General features: G+C 40.5%; 1 protein-coding gene across 2 annotated transcripts in view; it reads right to left on the bottom strand.

Moving 5' to 3' along the window:
- Positions 1-22,154, bottom strand: part of GRAMD2B (GRAM domain containing 2B) — a 102,467-nt gene that overhangs the window by 47,029 nt on the left and 33,284 nt on the right. The window contains exon 1 of one of the 2 annotated variants that reach the window (XM_045565758.1): positions 13,157-13,325. The exons of the other annotated variant lie outside the window; for it this stretch is intronic. Within the exon in view, the coding sequence (XP_045421714.1) occupies positions 13,157-13,239 (83 nt within the window). The 5' untranslated portion in view covers positions 13,240-13,325. Of the gene's footprint in view, positions 1-13,156; positions 13,326-22,154 lie in introns of those variants that run through there. 2 annotated transcript variants of the gene reach the window in all.

The raw sequence follows: 22,154 nt of genomic DNA, 5'->3' as shown, positions 1-22,154 counted from the left end.
AATTATTTTTTGTTTGTTTGAACACACTCTAGGAAACAATGTTAGTATAATTATTAAGTTGAAGTGAGAAACTAATATCACTTAGTTATTCCCTAATTTCATTTCTAAATTAAAAGGCTTTTTAACTTAAAATTGTATTTTGTATTCAAGTACAATCTATGATTATTTTCAGACCTTAAGTATACCAGAGAAGCTTGTAACTCTACTGATAATGAATTTGGTCCCCATTGGTATTATGGGTTTAAACTAAGGTGCCCGATCAGGCATTTCTGCGATGGCCAGTCCAGAAGGCACGGAGGCAAAGAAGGGTTGTCTGAATGCAACGTGAATGCTGATATGTATCTATAAATGTGTTAAGAGGATAGTTTAGGTATATTTCAGTGGCAGTCCTGCCTTAAACAGGTGTAAGTTTACCTAAGGAAAGAAATAATAAAATAAAATAAAATGAGGTCAAACCAAGTAAGAAAGCAAGGATTCTATTCATATTTAAAAAGCTTTCCCCAGTTTGTTCAGTCGATAGAATTCTTTCCACAAAGGCTACAGAAGCATGCAGAGAAGTAGGGCAGTTTCTTCAAAGGCTCTTCAGGTTGGAAGGGATCTACAAATCAGGTCATTCAAGCCCTCTCTCTGTACAGAGGAGGAAACTGAAGACCAAAGAGGAGAACGACTTCCCTAAAGTTTCAAAGCGTGGGTAGTAGAGCCAAAGCCGGAAGTGAAGCAAAGAGAATAAAGCCAGAGGGTAAGTGTAAACGGGGCCTCCCAGTCCTTCCCCCTTCAGCTCTCTCCGTGAGTCCCCCCAGCTCCAACCAGTCAAGCAACGGGAGACCCCTGAGTGCTCATCAAAAACATGAATTTGAACTTTCAAGTATCCTAGCCTTGTTCTTCCCTCTGCCTGGAATAATTTTCTCCCTTTCGTTGGGGTAAATTCTGTCTGATTCATCAACCTCACTTCAGACATCACCTCCTATCCCTGCTCACCCCAAGACAAACAGACTGCCTACATCGCTATTCTCATAGCATTTGGTGACTGCTGCAGAACCTTAGCACGCGGCATTAGTTATGTGCGTGTGTCCTGCTACCCTCTCCCCAGACTGGGAGCTCCCACAGGGCATCACGCACACCTCACTTGGCCTTGTATTCCCAGCATAGAGTAAGAGCTAGGTAAATGCCTGCGGAATCACATTGGATTAGAGAAGAGTGGAGACATATCACATAGAAATTACTGAACAATACAGTGTTAAAATCGGACCTCAGATAAAATGGCTGTGCAACACTGCTGTGCTAATGAATCCATTCTGACCGAGTCAAGAACAGGAAAATATGCTTGTCTTTAAGTATGCTCAGGGACTCACTAGGGAGTAGGCCAATCAGCTAACAGATGTTAACAATTAGGTGACAGGCAAAAATGGAAAGCTTATTGCTGATAATTGACAATTGTCATGTGGGAAAGTCAAGAGTAGTGCCTTATATACAGTGAAAAAAACCCATTTGGTGTAAAACTATAACATGGGGAGAGGACCTGAAAAAATATAATTTCCATACAATTTCCCATAATGTGCAATGTAGTAGAAGATACTACAAGATGATGATAGCTGAACCTTCAGTCTAAACTCATGGAAATTTCTTCAAGAATTATGTTCTCCATAAGACATAGGATATACTCTTCAAGAAAAAGGCTTACCATATATTATATCTACATTCTCAAAGTATTTTTTAATGTTTATGATATGCCAACACCTACCTAAGTCTATCATAAACACTGAAAAATGATTTTAGGAGAGAATAGTAACTATAAAATTTTCCTGTTTTCATAAGATTACAAAGTAATAAACCTAGATTTGGAAGTGTGGAAATTGGTAAGTACTGTCAGAAACTCAGTCTTATTATTTTATAGTCACATATTGTTTTTGATAAAAAAAAATGTTCTTATCCACAGAGTGGTTTAAAGGTATTTGAACTATTCTTATCCACCTTATTCACCAAATTTGGCTTCAAGTAACTTCAGGCTGTTTCCAAAACCTCTCAAAGGAAGAGGATGTGCCAACCTTATGACTATTCAAAGAATTGGCTCCAAGCTTTGAAAGTAACTCTGAGAAGAATATAAAAAAGATTTTGCGCAATTAGAGCAGTGTTGGAAAAGTTCTTGGGTTCCTTTGGTAACTGCTTTTAAAAAGACAGCATTCACATGCTTTTTAAACAAATCAGTCACATTACTTTAAAGATACACTCTGTACTTGTGCAAAGAAACCAACAATGGTTTTTAAAAATTGGAATCTATGAATAACTGCTGTGCAAATCACAACGTAAAGCTGCAACTGAAAAAATTAACTTCTCTGTTACTTAGGTTTGAGCACAGGTAAACACACAAGTATCCAAAGAGGTACCTGTGTTTGACAATAGAGAGAAAGCACTAGTGCTCAATTGACAGTTAATCTTGTCTTCTGTAGAGCATTAAAATCCTTTCAATGTTAGACTACTGGAAAAGTTCACTGCAGAATGGAAATGAGCCTTAGTTTTCCAGTTGAGAAAACAGACCTATAAAAGTTAAGAGACCGACTCAGGGATACACAAACATTTAATGGGAAGTATTTTGCCTTTTGCATCTTCACCCTTCCTAATCTGGTAAAGTTGTATAATTAATGATTTTAGGAGGCCGGTTCAGATTAGACTGCCTGCCTTTGAATTTTGGCTTCAACACTCTAACAGCTGTTATGACCTTGGCCAAGTGACTGTCTCTGTTATACTTAAATGTGATGAAAATAGTATTTACCTCATTATATGTGTATCTGTAAGAGCACTTTGAATAGTGTCTAACTCATAGCGGGGATATTACCTCATTTTGTCTAAACTTTGATACATTTTCTGGAGCTACCTAGTCGTTTTTTAAAAAGAAGATCAAGGCCGGGCGCGGTGGCTCACGCCTGTAATCCTAGCACTCTGGGAGGCCGAGGCGGGAGGATCGCTCAAGGTCAGGAGTTCGAGATCAGCCTGAGCAAGAGTGAGACCCCGTCTCTACTAAAAATAGAAAGAAATTATCTGGCCAACTAAAAATATATGTAGAAAAAATTAGCCGGGCATGGTGGCGCATGCCTGTAGTCCCAGCTACTCGGGAGGCTGAGGCAGAAGGATCGCTTAAGCCCGGGAGTTTGAGGTTGCTGTGAGCTAGGCTGACACCACAGCACTCTAGCCTGGGCAACAGAGTGAGACTCTGTCTCAAAAAAATAAATAAATAAAAAGAAGATCAAATCTCAAAATGAAATGTTTCTTTCCTCTATCCTATTTTCCTTGTGGGCAAAGGCTTTCTCTTTTTCATCCTGCTGATCTCTGTGACACTCAGCATGGCACCCAATACACAAAATATTCAGTAAATGTCGTTTGAGTACGTGATTGTTACCAACTGTCAAATACTGCCTTTCTCTGAGCTCATAAGTCATTTATTATTCTCCCGTCTGGTAGGTTCTGATGACAGGTCTGATATTTTGTTAGTTTAGAATTTGAGAAAAGATGTTGTGTTTTTTTCTAAAATTTTCAGAAAAGATTCTGATCAAATCAAGAATAAACCTAAGAAATCTACCAGCTTCACCTCAAAACTAGTCGACTTTATATACTATGGAACTTTTATTAAGGGAGGACGGGAGAGTGGGAGAGAAAGAAATATACTCTTGACAGTCTGTACAGGCTCTGGGAGGACCATCTTATATAAAGCATTATGCACAATATTTAAGTATTAAATGGATCAAAACAGGTGTCATTTTCCAACAAATTGTAGAAACAATATGGTAATAAAAGTTGTCATGATAAATTAGCAGTTTTTCATCACTATTGACATACAGCAACTCAATTCCCAATACACCATTTACAGCACTATACACTAGGAGTTTCAAATAATTTGTAGGATCACAAAATGACTGTTTTCAGATAATAATCCTTAATAGTAAAGGACACAAAAACTAGCATACTGTGTTTCTGAGGTTCTTCCTAGTTTTTAACTCACTGCACAAGATGGAAGATATCATTTGAAAAATCTAGAAGGTAACATACATGGACATAATCATATACCTGATATATATGGACTTTAAGAAAACACCAACACGTATGCACAGATCAATATCTTAAGGAAGAAGAGGCATGTCAGCCACCTATCTCATTGCCAAAACTTTGTTGACAAGACACGGATCAACATATGCAGAAGAGGAAGATCATATAGTTTAATGATAAATTAGCATTTTCTTCTCTTTTCAATATAACTCACTATTATTTCCCCCTCTCTTTTTCCAACTCTCTTCTATTCTTTTCCCATCTCCCTACTCATTTTCTCCAACTTCATTCACATTTCCATTTCTCCACCTTGGTCTCTCCTCTTTTGAAACAGTTCTCACCACCCTTGTGACATCATAATCTTGTTGCTCACCGAGTGGCCCAGATATTGCTACTTCATCTAATTATGGGCCTGTCTAGGACCGTCCAGAATAGAAAAGGGGAACAGAAGATATAAGAAAATAAATGGATAATTTAGGATGGCTCAGTCAGAAGCCAATCCCTCTATTTAACACTGGGAACCCACTTTGCTAAGACCATAAGAAAGTTGTATTCTGATGGGTTTATTACTGTTAAAACTGTGTAGTCATTTTATGGGTAGATAACTATTCTGCAAAGGAACTTGGAACAAAATAGTACATGAGAATAATGCCGGCCATTTTTTGCGCTCTCCTGTGATGTCTGGTACTGTGTGACCACACTTAATCATCAGAACCACCTCACAAGCTGTTTCACTTTGCCAAGTCCAACACACTTATATGTATATTCGAAGGTGGATAGTCTAAGGGGAAACAAAATAAATCAACAAAAAACTTGATTCTAGTCTTCAATGATAATAGTATAAGAAAAAAGACCAAAAAACCTTCGGAATTGTTGTTAGCTTTGAGACCAGGAACTCTAAGGTGGGAGACAGGAAGGGGCCTTCACTTTTCATTTTGTACCTATCTATATTGTTTTAATTTTCTAACCTTATACATGTATCACTTGAAAAAATGTCAACACAGATGGGAAAATTATGGTCCAATTCTGTCATTAAAAAAAGTGGCGATAAATATTACATGCAAAATTTTAAGAGGTTGTAAAAAACAAAAAGTACCCAAGTATCACAGCCTGAGCTATCTTTTGTTTTTTGAGATACAGTGTCGCTTTTGTTGCCCAGGCTAGAGTGAGTGCTGTGGCGTCAGCCTAGCTCACAGCAACCTCAAACTCCTGGGCTTAAGCGATCCTCCTGCCTCAGCCTCCCGAGTAGCTGGGACTACAGGCATGTGTCACCATGCCCGGCTAATTTTTTCTATATATATATTTTAGTAGGCCAGATAATTTCTTTCTATTTTTAGTAGAGACAGGGTCTCACTCTTGCTCAGGCTGGTCTCGAACTCCTGACCTCGAGCGATCCACCAGCCTCAGCCTCCCAGAGGGCTAGGATTACAGGCGTATGCCACTGCAACCGGCCCTGCCTGAGCTATCTTTGACATTGTTGTTGGGGAGCTTTCAAAATCTTAAGTATGAATGTCACTTCGTTAACATTCCACTGGTATTTATTGTTAGAAAGTGTTAAGTACTGACCTGCCTTTAAGATGCTTACAATCTTGTTTCCCTTGCTATGTGAAAGCCCTTTTTCTTAAATCTACAACATGGGCCCTCATACATTGCTGGTGGGAATGTAAAATGGTACAGCTACTTTGAAAAACAGTTTACTAGTTCCTCGAAATGTTAAATATAGAATTACCACATGACCCACAATTCCATTTCTAGGTATATACTCAAGAAAAATGAAGGCATATGTCCACACAAAGACTTGCATACCAACATTCACGGCAGCATTATTCATAATAGCCAAAAGGTAGAAACAACCTAAATGTTCAAAAGAAGAATAGGTAGACAAAATGTGGTATATCCCTGCAATGGGATTCTATCCATGCAAAGGAATGGACTACTGGCACATGCTACTTCATGGATAAACCTCACAACGTGATGTGAAGTAAAAAAAAAAAAAAGGCAGACACATGGCCAGGTACAGTGGCATGCATCTGTAGTCCCAGCTACTCAGGAGGCTGAGGCAAGAAGGTCACCTGAGCCCAGAAGTTCGAGGCTGCAGTGAGCTATGATTGCACCTGTGGATAGCCAGCCTGGGCAACATAGCAAGACCCCATAAAAAAAGAGGCAGAGATAATAGATGACATATTGTATGATTCCAGAAAAGGCAAAATTATAGAGATAGGTAGCAGATAGTGAGTGACGGGCTGGGATTGGGAGCGGGACTGGGGATTAAGTGTAAATGTGTCTGAGGGTTCTTATTGGAGGGATGAAAATGTTCTAAAACAAGGTGATGGTGATGATGCATCACTTCATAAAGTTGCTAGAAGTTATTGAACTGTGTACACTGGAAATGGTAAATTTTATGATATGAAAAATATACTTCAATACAATTGTTAAAAATGATATGTACCTTGGGACGTCATATCCCATTATAAATATGGGAACCTCTGCTACACATAGAGTGATCAGTCACAGCGTATAAATTAGTCTACCTTCAGGAATGTAGTGTAAGTTGGTCCTGCCTCTCTTTTAAGTGTAAATAATCAAACTTATGTTTGGATAAAAACACTCTTCCTTTTTAGGGAGAAAAAAGTAGTCATTAAGGTGGTTGAGGAAGAATCTGTCTCCAGGACCTTTGCTTTATTCCATTTGAAAGTGTGTGAAGTGCCTGAAGTTGAGCATTTAAAAAAGTAGAAAGGTGTTTAAGGACAGTTCTGTTGAAATTTAGCAAATGGAAAAAACCCTGCAGTTTACAGCTGAGGATCCATGAGAGAAAAGCTCAGTGCCAGGAAGTGGGATGTAGAACTCAATGGATCACAGATAAAAGTACTGCCCAAAAGATATGATAACACCAAATCAGTAAGTAGTATTTACATAAGCTGGGAGGTCAAAAAATAGCTATGACATGAGATCCTTTTAGCAAACAGTAAAATCCAACATGCCACATTAGAGGCATGGAAATGCTCAGGTGCTATCAAAGAATCCTCAAGGTCACTTAACAGAACACTGTTGCATGCCACTGTGAGAGTTTAACCTTATTTATTTTGACTCTTTAGTTTAAATTACATTTTGTGTCATCCTCTCCTCCCCATCCCATAGCATGTACCAGACCCTCAGTAGTGAGGGCTAACATAGCTACAGTTTATGGACAGCTGACAATACGCAGGCACCAGGCGAAGTGCATTTATTACAGTTCCCATTTAAACCTCAAAGCAAGCCTACATGCAAGACTTAAGTATTCTCTTTTACAGATGATGAAATGGAGACTTAGAGGGGCTTGGTAACTTGCCAGGGTCACACCTCTAAGAGACAGGAAAGGCAGAATTCAAACACTAGTTTCCAGCCAGGTGTGGTGGCTCACCCCTATAATCCCAGTGACTTGGGAGGCTGAGGCAGGAGGATCACTTAAGGCCAGGAGTTCGAGGCTACAGTGAGCTATGGTCACCACTGCACTCCAGCCTGGTAACAGGGTGAGACCCTGTCTCACAAAAATAAAAAAAAAAGAATTCTAGTTTCTTAGAGCTTGCATTTTTTTTTTTTTTTTGAGACAGAGTCTCACTCTGTTGCCCAGGCTAGAGTGAGTGCCGTGGCGTCAGCCTAGCTCACAGCAACCTCAGACTCCTCAGCTTAAGCGATCCTCCTGCCTCAGCCTCCCGAGTAGCTGGGACTACAGGAGCCTGCATTCTTGACCATTTTACATACTGCTTAGATAAATCAGTAATTTTCCATAATATTAACCTCCAGCCATAGAGCTGATTTGGTGCATTATATTTCTTTCTAAAACCTTTCAAACTAGAACACTGTTTAGTTTTCTCCATTTTCAAACTCCTCCATTGATTGTTTTACTTTAATATAATTTTTATATTTTCTAATATATTATATATAATTCTTTCCTACCCCAGAGTTTATACTGAAAAGTGAATGGGGTCTGTCTGATTTCACGACTTGGAAATTTAAAAAAAATTATACATGTACATAGATAGAGAGATAATATTCTCTTGCTAAATGGAAACTATCAAAGTTTGGAGTTAAGCAAGCACTAAGAAATTGAGTTACATTCAACAATTATATGCCCTTTATTTCTCTTGCTTCCAATTCCAGATCAAATTCCAACTCTAACCTTTATTCTGCTTGTCAGGTACCCCAAACATCTCATGCACAAAGATAATATAGCTTAGATGATACATGTTTCTACTGAGTTAATTTATTTTTACTTGAATTCACTGAAGTAAAAATATATACCTAAAATAATTGGCATTTATTGAAAATACCAGGGAGCTTCCTTTTAAGATGAATGTTTATATTGTCCACATCCACTGTCTCCTACATATATGAACAAATTTCTAGAATTCTTATGCCCCAATTTATTAAAGTTCAAATGTTAAAAATTCAAATTGCATTACAAATGTATATTATTATACATGTAATATAATCCATTATTTGAAATGAGTCAAGATAGCTTTTGCTCAGAATATATCAGCATTAGTTTTGGACACTTGCCAAAATTCATTAAAAGTAACCTAGCCATTACTAAATCAGATCCAGAAGAAACTTTAAGAACTAAGTGTGTTTCATAAAATGTGTGTCAAAGAAAGTTAGGCTATGCTACAACTGTCTATGTACCAGGAACATTAAACTCAGAATGAAAAAGGTAATAAAAATGAAGAAAACTAGGATCTTAGAAGGAAATATACAGCTAAACTACAATGTATCCCAGAAAAGGGATACATTGTATTTTTTAATCTAATACGCACTTTAGTGATGAGTAAATCAACAGCCTCACATTCTAGCACAAAGATGAATAAAATAAGCCACACCTCTTGGGCAAGTAAATGTACCTACACATTCTAATGGCTACTGATAGAAAATTTGATTAAGAAAAATTTAAAATGAATTTTCCCCTGACACAGTCAAGCTGAATGAATGTCAGCTATCAGCATAATACCGTACATATCTCAACTAGCGTGTCTGGGAGTCTCAGCCTCCCCAGCTCACCAACAGATGGTTATTGAAAGTGATTATTTTTGGGGCTCTGAGAAATTCAATAAGGAAAAATGTAATTGGAGTCTGTAATCTATTTGGGGAAAGATAACTAATATAAGCTGGATTAGTGTGTGAGTTAATATATGTTAATGATTTATAATAGTATTTTGTGCAAACTAAACCATCAGTAAACATTAATTGTTAATTAATAGTCATAATAGCAGCAGCTAAATTCTATAAGGCTGACCACGTACATACGAGGTGAGCTCTAATAAGGAAGAGACGAGTGTGGCCAGTGAGAAGGGAAGGCTTTAAATGAGGGAAAACTTGAGCTGGTTTCTAGAGGTAGCTGAAGGAAGAGGAGAGAGGGGACTGCTTTAGAAAGGCACAGATAGAGGTGGGTGGGAGGGAAGATGGATTCATTCAGTCCTCCGTTTGGCACACTGGCTCTTTATTCCTCTTGCAGATCATCTTTTTTTTTGGAGTCTTGTAAGAAATATATTTTAAAATTATTTTTTAAACTCACACTATTTTTAATTGACAAACCACAATTGTATACATTCATGGGACACCAGGTGGCAAGATTAAATCAAGCTGATTGACATATCCATCACCTCACTTTCCTGCCATTTCTTTAGGGAGACATTTGAAATTTACTTAGTTATTTTGAAATATACATTATTATTGACTATAGTCACCCTGCTGTGCAACAGATCTCAACACTTACTCTTCCTGTCTATCTGCAACTTCGTACGCTTTGATCAGTAACTCTCCATTCTCTCCCTCCACACCCCTTCAGCTGATGGCAACCACCATTCTACTCTCTGCTTACACGAGTTTGACTGTTTTAGATTCTGCATGTGAGATCACGTGGCATTTGTCTTTCTACGACTGGCTTATTTCACTTAGCATAATGTTCTTCAGGTTCATCCCTGTCACAAATGACAGGATGATTTTTTAAGGCTGAATAGTAGGCCATTGTGCATGTATACCCCCTTTTCTTTATCCATTCATCCAGTGACGGGCACTTGGGTTGAGTCCGTATCTGGGCTATTGTGAACGGTGCTGCAGTGAACATGGGAGGGCCGCGTGTTACCTCTTTAAGTACAGGGCTGCTGGTATGACTGTTTGGCTATAAAAGATGTATGTGCTGACTAGAATTAGGATGTAAGGTTTCTCTGTGTATCCAGACCAGTGAGGATCTCAAAATCTTGGCAGAGGAACCTGCTTTTTAAAGTAGGCCATAGAGCATGGAGCAGAGGAATCTGGATGAAATATAGTGCAGTGGTTATAAGTTCAGGATCTAGAGTTAGGAGACTTAGGCTTGAATTTGAGCTGCTCTCTTATTAGCTGTGTAACTCTGCCTAGCTGCTTAATGTCTCAGAGCCTTAGTGTTCTTATTTGTAATGGAGATAACAATAGTACCTACCTTAATCTGTGTGCAAATGCAGGTAAAGGGCTGAGCACACTCCCTGTCACATAGTAGGCATTCTCAGTGAATGCCAGCTGTCATTACCTATGAGGCCAAGCTCTCGGGGCTGAAGCCTACGTGGGTGCAGTTAGAGATGCAGGGAAGCGGGGAGGAGCAAGCCATTCTAATACTCTCAGGAGGTATGTCCACTGGGGCACCTGGACTTCAACAAGACTTTGAGCTTAGTGATAATTAATCCAAGTTATAAAGTTCAAAACAGGTTAGACCAGGTTTCTAAGCATAAAAATTTGGCAACCTAAAATGATTTCAATATGGAATTATCACATCAGTATGTCATTATGATATTATACTTCCTTCCCTCCCTCTTAAATTACCCTTATTCTGATACCAAAGCAAGAGTTTAAGAGCTCAGGTGAGTGTCAAAAATCTTAGACTTAATCAGAAGTGACTTCAGTAGGCTCAGAAAATACCACTTTGTAGGAAAAAACAAACCAAAAAAAACCCCCAAACCAATAGACATTTACCAAAGACTGCCAAATAGGTAAAAATTGTACAGAAGATTCAGTTATAGGGCAGACTTTTTATAGGACCTTTTCTGTGTGTTTAATGTGGCAATGGCCACCAGTGTCCCTTGAAGTATAGTAATATACCCCCACCTTGCTCTTGGAGTTCCAGAAGGGCAGATCTGAAATCACATCTATCCTTGTATTGCCCACCGTTACTGAACAAGTAGATATTCCATTATTTGTTGAACTGAAATGGATTCATGAAACTGGTCACTCCAAATGAAGGGCTGTGTTGGGATGCTGAGCTTCAATGTGGTTGAGCTTATTTTCTACAAAACTATTTTTCCAACATATAAAGAGTTTTGAATTAAGAGAATTTGTTTAAATGCTACAGTAGACGTTTCAATCAAAACCATCTCCTTAACTGAATATCTAGCCAACAGGGAAATGTAAAGATTTCAAAACTTTGTAGCTATTGGGTGGATTTGAATCATTCTGCTTTGTGCAACTGAAATATTATCTTTGGATGAGATTTGTGCTGGGAGTTTAAAGTCCTGGGTCCTAGTCTTGCTTCTGCTACTCAACATTCCTGTCACTGCCAACAACTATAGAATAGTGAAAAGTCTATCCTCATGGTCTCTTCTTCAGAGAAATAAGTATATAAAAGAATGATTCAGTGCCAAGAAAATAGGAGTTATTTGATAGTTCATCTTTTTCTTAGATTTGAAATATTATAAAGATAGGGTTTTATTTTGGGGTGAGAAAACAGAAACATTTTAGGGTGGTTTTACATGTAGCAATTTGTTCTCAGTCATTTGTCTGTCCTAAAGAACGCCCACTTAAGTTGACAATACTGGGAGGACAAAGGAAAGTGTGGCCAAGAAAAGCAAAGACACTGGAAGACGATATGACCAAAGCCTTTGAAACAACAAACCAAAGCAGCTAATAAAGCTATTCTTCTAAAACTTCAGCCCAGACTGCAAAAGGCGCACAGATGGAATATGCTTTTTTTTACATACAATTCTTTATGTAAAACAATGACTATTAACAATTAAAAAAAACAATGACTAAATGCTGAAATGAGTGATGGAGATTGAATCTTTACTGTTAAAAGAATTTAGCATCTTTTCATATTGGTAGAAACACATCGTTTTAGTTACCCCAATAACTTGACACCATAAAGTACAATGGGCTTCTTCAGATATTTACCTTAATATCTTATTTAGATATTTATCTTAATATCATTTAATGTTATGGTGATGTTTTATGGTGATATAGCAAATAAGCAAATACTGAAAGATTCTTTTCTTTTTTAAAAGAAGAATGTTTGGGAATAACAATCATCAAATAATCATATTTCCGGATTTAAAAAAAATCCACACTAGTACCGGAGATTACTTTCATTCCAGGTAATCCCTGTGATAAAAATATCTGCGTTTTCAGTGTGTTAAAACAGAAGAATCTATAGGTCAAACGATGTGCAAACCCTCTTATTATGCACATAATTTCAGAGAACAGTCACAACGCACGTGCGAAATGTTTTGTTTTACTATTAATATATATTCATTGTGCTCCCCGACCCACCTCCACACCCTCTCTCCAAAAAAAAAAAAAAAGTCTAAGAAGCTTGTGGGAGGTAGCCGAGGCAGGCGGTTTCCGAAAGGAAAGACAAAGCCTAGTTCATGTTTCCCACTTTTCTTCTCTTGGGGGGAACAGGGAAGAGGGTGGGGGACAGACACCCACAGCTCTGAATCAAATAACCAGACACATCACTGTGGAGCTAATAAGCAGATGACATCTAATTACTAGAGACAGCTGGGCGTCCCCAGCCGTCGCTGGGAAGTAGGACAGCGGGAATGGACGTGAGCGCCGCGTCTCGACAGGGCTGGAGGATTCGCACCGTTTCCCCGACGACCCTCGGGACTCACAGGCCACCACTCAGCTTTCGGATCCAGTGATCGCCCCCCCAACTGCGAGCTGGGCATTCCCGAAATGCTGCCGCGCTCTCCGGGCATCCGAGGGCGGGCGGGGGCGAGAGTGCGGGAAGTTGGCGGGACCGTCCCGCGCCAGCGGCCGACAACCGGCTGCGCCCGAGCCGTCCCCGCGAGGAGGCGGCGGCTGCGCCTGCCCGGCCCGGGGGTCGCGCGGGGCTACTTACTGGGCCGGGCCGACCTTGCTCTCTCTCTTCCCGAGCACTTTCGCAGGCTTCGCGTCCTCCACATCTTGCTGTAGTTCGGTCATCGGGGCCGCGTCCGCAGGGCACCTTGCGAGCTCCGCGCCCCCGGCCCCGGGGTGCAGGCCCAGCGAGCCTCCCCGCGCCCGGCCCCGCGCCCGCCGCCCGGCGCATCCAGGCCGCCGAGCTCGCGGGCCGCCGACCTGGACTGGCTGGAGCCGGCGCGATTGGCCCGGGCCGGCGAGGAAGGGCCGAGGGGGAGGGAAGGGGAGGGTCGAAGCGAAGTGACAGCCTCTCTCCCCAACCCAGGAGGCAGAGGAAGAGCAAAAGGAAACCTGTTGAACGAGTCTTCCTGGGAGAGGAAGCTAACTGGCCAGGCAGGTGAAACATTTGCTTAATAAGGCACGATGTATTTAGCCTGCTGGTAAATTGGGCTTTTCTTGGGTTTTGGTTTTTTCCTACCCGACTGTAACAGGGGAAATTTTGAGCGGGGCAGCCGGCTGTAGCTGCAGGAAAGGGACACGACGCAGTGGGACTGTCCCCCGCTGTGCGCGGTGTGGGCTGGCCCGGCCCCGTCCTAAATTATTCAGACAGGATATTGCCTCATTGAGGACTCTCTTCGCGCTTAAACAATAAGTCTGCTCAATTTTTTATGTGTGAATAACAAAGATAATAAGTAGTTGCCCCTAGTGGTTGCCTGGGTAATGCTTCCTAGTTCTATGGGGGCGGGGTGGGGGAGGAAAAGAAGCAACCACCCAAATCTCATCAGCACCTTATTTCCTGTGCACCCAGATACCACGGATGCCTCTTCCTCCTTTTGGTGAGATTTTGACTTGCTGGTTCTAAGGTTTTCCATTTGAAGCATCTATCTATTCACTCATTCCACAAATTTTTGAAAGGCGTTGTTCTAAACGTCGCTAAACATAGCAAATAACATTTGTGTTGGTGGTTTATTAATTTGCTATAGAGTAGTCAAGAGTGAGAATAACTAGTATAAAACCTATTGTTGGAAGCCTATCTTTACTTTAAAACAATTACAAGTGGCAATAGTTCAGCATGACATGCCTGAGAAAAAATTACTAACTCTGCTCTGGTGCTGAAAGTCCAGTATTTTTCCTTTAAAATTAATTTTAGATTTAAGAATATTAGAAAGAATATGCAACCGTAGTATGTATGTATTTATGTATATGTGTGATGTGATGTGTGGCGTGTGTGTGTGTGTGTGAAACACCCACCCTTCTAAATAACCTCAAACATTTTAGAGATACAAGTACTTTCCAAAGTTTTCTTATTCCCTCTCCGTTGGCATATATATCATTAGGCTGAGAGAACTAAAGCATCTTTTTGTAGGCTGCTTGCTCCAAAATTGATTCTCATGACACTTGGAAAGTCAGTAAAAGAAAAAAGTTTACATACATTCCAGAGAGTTGGCCTGCTCAGGTCTCTCTCTCTTTTTTCTTCTTTCTGACCACTGACGACCTTCCCGTGGGAAACATGCTGTGTGGAGGGGCGGGGGGGAAAGCCCTGGGTGACCTGGAATCTCGGAGGGTGTCTCTTTGGTGCCCATAGCTGTCTCTTCCTGGGGACATTCCGAAAACCTTGACTTCCAGGTCTCTTTTCTAGATCCTTATGCTACTCAGGATAGGGGTGGGCTTGGGATATGGATGAGGTTGTCAGCCTCCCAAATCCTGGGTAGTGAAGCTCTCCTCAAATCCCAGGTGCCCTCTAAGCCACCACTGCAGAGGTCAGACTGACTTTTTTCCCCTTAAGTAATTTTTTATTGTGGTAAAATATACATAACATAATAGTTATCATTTTAAGCATTGGCAAGTGTGTAATTCAGTGGCATTAAATACATTTACAATGTTGTGTAACCATCACCACTATCTGTACCCAAAACTTTGTCATTCCCAACATAAGCTTCCATTGAACAGTGACTCCCATTAAATTCATTAAACAATAACTCTCTGTTCCCCGCCCCCTCCCAGCCCGTGGTAACATCTATTCTACTTTCTGTCTCTACGAATTTGTCTATTCTAGATATCTCATATACGTGGAATCACACAATATTTTTCTTTTGTGTCTGGCTTATTTCATTCAGCATAATGTTTTCAAGGTTCATCCATGTGGTAGCATATAATCAAAATTTCATTTCTTTGTTTGGCTGAATAGTGTTACATTGTATGGATATACCACATTTTGTTTATCTGTTCATCTGTTGATGGACATTTGGGTTGTTTCTACCTTTTGTCTGTTGTGAATGATGCTACTACGAACACAGGTGTTTGCGTCCCTGCTTTCAGTTCTTTTGGATATGTGCCTAGGAGTAGACTTGCTGGGTCATACATACGATGTTCTATGTTTAACCTTTTGAGAAAGATACAGGCCTCTTTTGGTGCCTGAGTGAGGGCAAGTGTTCAGAGTGGCCCTGGCATGGGCTTACAGCTCAATTAAAGAGCACTCTGAACTGGTTCGAAGTTCTCGAGTGTGTGGGATGAGGACCTGCAGTGGTGTGGGTTTACGTGAGAAAGAGCAGGAGCAGTTGAGGGGGGGTGGGGCAGGTGGGGAAGACAGCAGATGGCCTTTTCCTAGAGTGAGGGGAGTTAGAAAGGAACAAGTACACTATGTTATTTTACCTGCTGATATTTGCTTACGTTTAAAAGACATCCATCAAACAGCTGCCTGATTTGTTTATTCTTGGGGCTATTATACAATAAAATGGAATACAGTATTTAAAAGGTAGCAGCAGACAAACAATGGGGGAAGTATCATTGCTGTGTGACAAGATGGAGATGTACGATTATGCCTAACATGTATTTTAGGAGGCCCTTTGATATTGCACCAATCAGAGACACTGCTTTTCTTCCTCCAAGCCTCTGGGAATCTACATTTTTGCTTCTCATATCAAAAAAAGACTTCTAGCTTGTACTTTTTCCAGTTATTGAAACAGCTTTGGGAGAAAATCCCTAACATTTCATGTTCAAGGAAGTGGGAGCTTCTATTCAAATAGCTTAGAATATTGGTCAGATGTTGGCTTCTTTTTAACATTGATCAGATACAATGTGTGTCTGTCCTAGGCTTGGGGGAAAAGTTCAAATAATGAGTTTGGAGATTTGAGTGGAAATTTTGTTGCAATGTATGGTCAGATAGTTACCTAATAGTTTCATGCGGCAGGGTGTTTGTTAGGCAATATAAATATAGGTAATGTATCTTTATGTGCCTGTAATTTTATCATGTGCCTGTGCATATTATCTGATGACATGTTTTAGAAGATGTTGACCTCTCAAGATGAAAACTGGAAGCTCCGTAATAACTTAAGTATGCATGATATTTTATAAGTCATAGAACTGCAGGAACACTTATCAGACCATTCCTCTTTTCAGTTAAGGTCAATATCTAAAGGAGAAAATGGGAAAACAATTGAGAGTTCAGAAGAAAGCCATACAGTAATATTGAAGAACTTAATTCTAAGACTTTTTTAAAAAGTTGTAAGAATTAAAGTTGAGAAGTATTACCTGAAGGAGCACCTTTATTGAATGATTTATGGCAAATATGAAGGAAAGGTTCCCAGTGAATACAACCACTAAACACTTGAATGGGAATGTATAGTAGACTCTGGAATCTCCTACCCTGAAAGTCTTTGAAAATAAGATTTAAAAAAAATCAATAGGGTGGTTTAAAAGTTTTTAAACTAGTATTTCCCAAGCCAAGTGATACTGTAGATTGGGACATTTGAAATACTCTATTTCTGTCCCTGGAGATGGAGCAAGCACTAAGCTTAGCACTTGTTTTGAGAGGACTAGGCAAGACTGGCAAGGGCTTACTGGTGTAGGGGTCAAAGGGTAGTTGGAAAACAGTACTATAAATCTGGTTCAGTGAAAAAGCAGAAGAAATAACAAACTCCGTTCAATACTTGTTTGAAAAATTAAGATATATGATGCCACATAAACAATAAATTAAAATCTATCCCAAAGTTTTAAAGTACACATCTGTTTTTATATGGTAAGTGTTATAGGTCACAGCATGTGAAGAGGGAAGGCCTCCGAGACCATCCAGTGCAGTGGTTGCCGTCCTGGGTTCCCAGGGAGTCCAGGGCTCTTCGGTCTGGTGAGGGGAGGGCCTGGCACTTGAGCTTAGGTCTTCTGACTGCAGTGCCCGTCTCTTTCTACTACTCCAACACAGGCTCTCCTGCTTCAGTTAGAACTCTTCCACTGTATCTGTTTCACCTATTTGTTCTGTCTTAATTTCTATTTGGCCTGCCACACTCTAAACAAAATGTAAAAATCAAATCCCCGCCACCATTTTTCAGTGAAGAGCCTGAGCTACAGGGAGTTTAGTGACTTGGCCAAAATTACAGTGGCCCCATGAGGATGAAGATCCAGTTTTCCTGACTTCCAGTGGGGTGCTTGTAGAGTTGTAGGAGAACAGTGAAAAATGCATATTTTTTACACATGCCTTGTAGGAGAGCATGCTAGAGAGAAAGCCCAAGGACCTTCAGGTGTGAGTATAATGTTTGTGGGGAAAGAAATGTTTGAATCTAGAGGTATCTTTGGTGGCTATGTTTTGCAGTAATCTATTGTTACCCTAACTAACCACATTAAAACTTGATGGCTTAAAATAATTTATTATTACCTTTCAGGATTCTGAGAGTTGACGGGGCTCAGCTGGATGGTTGTTACTTGTCTCTAATGCATTTGCAGTCACACAGAGCCCAGGGCTGGAGTCACTTGAAGACCCAGCTGAGCTGAATATGCAAGATCAAATTTTTAGTCCCAGGTCTGGTGCTTCAGCTGGGATTGCTGGAAGAGCTGAGGGCCATTTCGGTCTCTCTGTGTGGCACTCCACATGGCTAGCTTTGACTTCCATGCAGTGCGGTAGTCTCAGTATAGTTGGTTTTTTTACTTGTTGGCTGGCTTCCTCCAGACTATATATCCTATAACACCGAGGTAGAATCTGCAAGGCATTCCTATAGCACTGGAGGTCATGCAGATTCACCTATGCTACATTCTGGGGGTCAAAGGTGAGCCACAGGGCCAGCCCAGATTCAAGGTGAGAGGACTGCACAAGATATAAATACCAGGAGGTATAGTTCACCGAGGACCATCTTGGGAGACCGGATACCACAGTACAAATAATAGATTAGGCCCTCTGACTATAGACACTTTGTCATTGGAGGTGTTTAAATGCACATTTCTAACAGCACTGTTCTAAATGCATGAGATTTGGAAATGAACAAAACAGGCAAAACCTATGCCGTTGTGGCCCTTATATTCTAGTGGGAGAGACCAAAAATTTTAAAAGTACATAAATAACAGTTTCAATAGATACGAGATATAGGGCCTGATGGATGTGGTGACATCGTGCCCTCCCTGGCCTTAAGCTGCGTGCCCGGCAAGGGATGGGCCATTCCTGGCGAATGGGACCGCTCTTCTCTTTCTGCTCCCGGGCGCCTCATCTTTTCTCCCCACCCTCGGGCAGTGGGTGGGAGGCAGGGGGTGCAGAATTTTTTTTTCTTTTTTTAAAAATTAAAAAAAATAGATAAGCCATATAAAGAAAATAAAATAGAAAAGGCTAAAGTGAGGGAGGCCTATTTACATGGGATGATCAGGGAAGCTTCTTTGAGAGGTGACATCTTGGCTGAGCCTCGAGTGAGGAGGAAGAAGCCGTGGGAAGGTCTGCTTGCAAAGCTGGCCAGCCGGGGCAATGGCAAAGGTAAAGACCCTGGGGCAAGATTGAACTTGGCACATTTTAGCAACAGCAGGAAGGCCACTGTTCTCTGTGCTGGAGTATAGGGAGGCAGGAGAGGGTTGTTGGGAGAAGGCTGGTGTCTCCCAGAGGTTTTATCTTTTCTGTCCACTTGTTTATTATCTGTCCTCTCCCATAAGAATGGAATCTTTCCAAAAACAAGGACCTTATCTTTTATGTTCACCACTGTATCCACAGGGCTTGATTCATGTCAGATGCTCAATAAATACTTGTTGGCCGGGCGAGGTGGCTCACGCCTGTAATCCTAGCACTCTGGGAGGCCGAGGCGGGAGGATCACTCGAGGTCAGGAGTTCGAGACCAGCCTGAGCAAGAGCGAGACCCCGTCTCTACTAAAAATAGAAAGAAATTATCTGGCCAACTAAAAATACACAGAAAAAATTAGCCGGGCATGGTGGCGCATGCCTGTAGTCCCAGCTACTCAGGAGTCTGAGGCAGGAGGATCGCTTGAGCCCAGGAGTTTGAGGTTGCTGTGAGCTAGGCTGACGCCACGGCACTCACTCTAGCCCGGGCAACAGAGCGAGACTTTGTCTCAAAAAAATAAATAAATAAATAAATAAATAAATAAATAAATAAATAAATACTTGTTGAGTGACTGAATTGTTGGTTGTTTCTAACCCCTACTCTCGTGGAACTCTAACTGACCTGAGATATTCTAATGTTGAATAATACTGGCCTTTTTTTTTTTTTTCACTTTACAGGAAAAAAAGACTGAATGAAAAAGAAATATAACAAAATCCTTCCCCCCTCCCCGACTTAAAAAAGAAAACCTTGGCTCAGGCTGTTTATCACATGTCTGCTAGCCAAGTGCAAGTGCCCCAAACACATCGGAGAGACCCCAGGACTCCCCGACGGGCTAGCTCCGGAGCAAGTCCAAGAATCCCTGTTTGTAATCCACAGGCAACAATTAGAGTTACGGAACCTCTCATATTTTCTTAGAGAAACATTCATATAGCTATTTCCTTTCCTTGTTTGGGGAACTAATGATAACACCATCAGTATTAGGACTGGCCTTTCTCTTTCCTGCCACCACGATTTGGCATGTTCTGTTTTTCTCCCTGTGAAATGTTTTGACGATGCAGTTCATGCATTGCAAGTGACACATCGTTTTGAAGCAGTTCATATTTAATTGTGGTTAGAATAGTTTCTGCAGATTACATGTTTTCTACCACTTATATTGCATACTTTTTATTGATTATTCTGACTTTTCATTCTTTTTAGAATATATTTTCATTGTCTTTTTTGACAATTTCTATTAGTAGTTTGTTCTCTTCTAATCTTTTCTCTATGTAGCACTATTCATTTTTAAAAATCATTTCCAACAAATAAGGTGAAACAAGGAAGGAAAAAGGGAACAAGAGACAAAGGAATGCAGAAGTTTCCTCAGGCAAATAAAGAAGTTTTTCTATTTCTCCCAAGTTGCTACAGATTTACTTTCACTTTTTGGTTGAATCTTATTCATTTGAGGCAAATTGTGCAGTCCACCCTTCTGCTCTCCCTCCCTCCCTTCCTTCTGCCTTTCCTTCCTTCCTGTCTTCATTCCTTCCTTCCTTCCAACAAACATTTTTTAGATGACTTTTATGTGCCAGGCTGTATCCTGGGTGATGGAGATATAAAAATAAATAAGCACCATACTTGCTATAAGTGAGTTTGCAGCTCAGTAGGAGAAACATATCAATAAACAGATATTTACAAAACACACATACATAGAACTCTAGTCAAAAACTATCATGCTCTTATATCGTAATTGGAAGTTAGTGCCAGGTAACACTGTGGTATCAAATGGTAGGAAGGGGAAAGGGATGGCCATTTGCTGCTTTGTATTCTTCTGTTTGGGGTCACACACAAGCCACCCTCTCTGCCCCATCCCCCCACCATATCTGTACAACTTTTAGAAAAGGCCTTAGGCTGAAAGTCCAAAGAACTGGGCTCTAGTCCAAGCTTTGTGCTTTGTGCTGGAATGTTATTCTATTAATGGAACATAGCACTGAAGTAAGAGAACTGCTGGCCCTAAGGAAAGGACCTTAGTCCACACAGTTATAGCAATATCACTTCTTTCTGTCTTTACATAGACAAACTATAGGAATGAGGGCAGAGAACTTTTTACATAGAAATGTATAAACCAATTGCAATATATTTCAATAATTTTCACGAGGAGAAAATACTGACATCTATTCACCTGACAGGACAAATGCATTTACTCCCTTCCTGTAGGGCTTTATACTTGGCATCAGTTTCTACTTTTAAAAGCATACCAGATGAAAACAGAACTTTTCACTGAGTGTTAAGATCATAGACTAATTAAAATCAAAGTTTAGTTTTTATTTTTGTAGTAGTCGAAGAAATCAAATTCAAAATTCATCTTTATTCTACATCAACAAATACATAATAATCTCTCTAATAAGACACATATCAGAGGGTGATTCAGACATTGGAAATGTTTGCTCTTATAGAATCCAAAGCCCCCAGATTCTGAAAACATAAATGTATAAATATGCAGTAGACACTATAAAGAAGCAGGTGACAAGAGCTGGTGGGAATAACCTTGGTTCCTGGCTGCGCAGTTGTATTCCCCAGGTGGCCCTACAGTATTTACTTTTATGCTGTTGGGTTGGTTTGTGGCATCCTTTCAGTGAACACTCTTCTTGTGTGAGTTAGTGGAGTGAGTTGTACTGGCAATGAGAGAGCCCTGACGGGGAGTGGGGTAGAATAAGGGAATGGTTAAGAGCAAGACTGTGCTGAGAACCCTGTTATGCATTTACTACCTGGGACAAGTGACTTACCTTCTCTGAACCTCAATTTCCTCATCTGGGTGCAGAAAATGTGACTAGCAGTAGCGTCTATTTTATAGAATCCTTGGGAATACAAAGAGATAATGTGTATAAAGGACTTAGCACAGCACACCAGACACATAGTGAGCCCTCAATTCACATCGACTATTGGTTATCATCATTACCATATTATTACTGACCAGTATTATTTTAACAAATCGAGGATATTCCCCTCCCTTAGTTCATCAGCCCTCAGTATTTAATGGCAGCCCATAGTATGTGAAGTAGTATGTCACTTGCTACAGGGACTTACTAAGGGTTTGCAAGATGTGACCGCTGTGCCCCTCTGAATCCTTAACCTACCCAGGCTGATTTCTTCTTGTCAGAAGTTAAGGCTGGCTGGGCGCGGTGGCTCACGCCTGTAATCCCAGCACTCTGGGAGGCTGAG

This window comes from Lemur catta, chromosome 12 (genome assembly GCF_020740605.2).
Source record: "Lemur catta isolate mLemCat1 chromosome 12, mLemCat1.pri, whole genome shotgun sequence".
In the NCBI taxonomy this organism is placed as follows: Eukaryota; Metazoa; Chordata; class Mammalia; order Primates; family Lemuridae; genus Lemur; species Lemur catta.
This window is presented reverse-complemented; position numbering and strand designations above follow the sequence as displayed.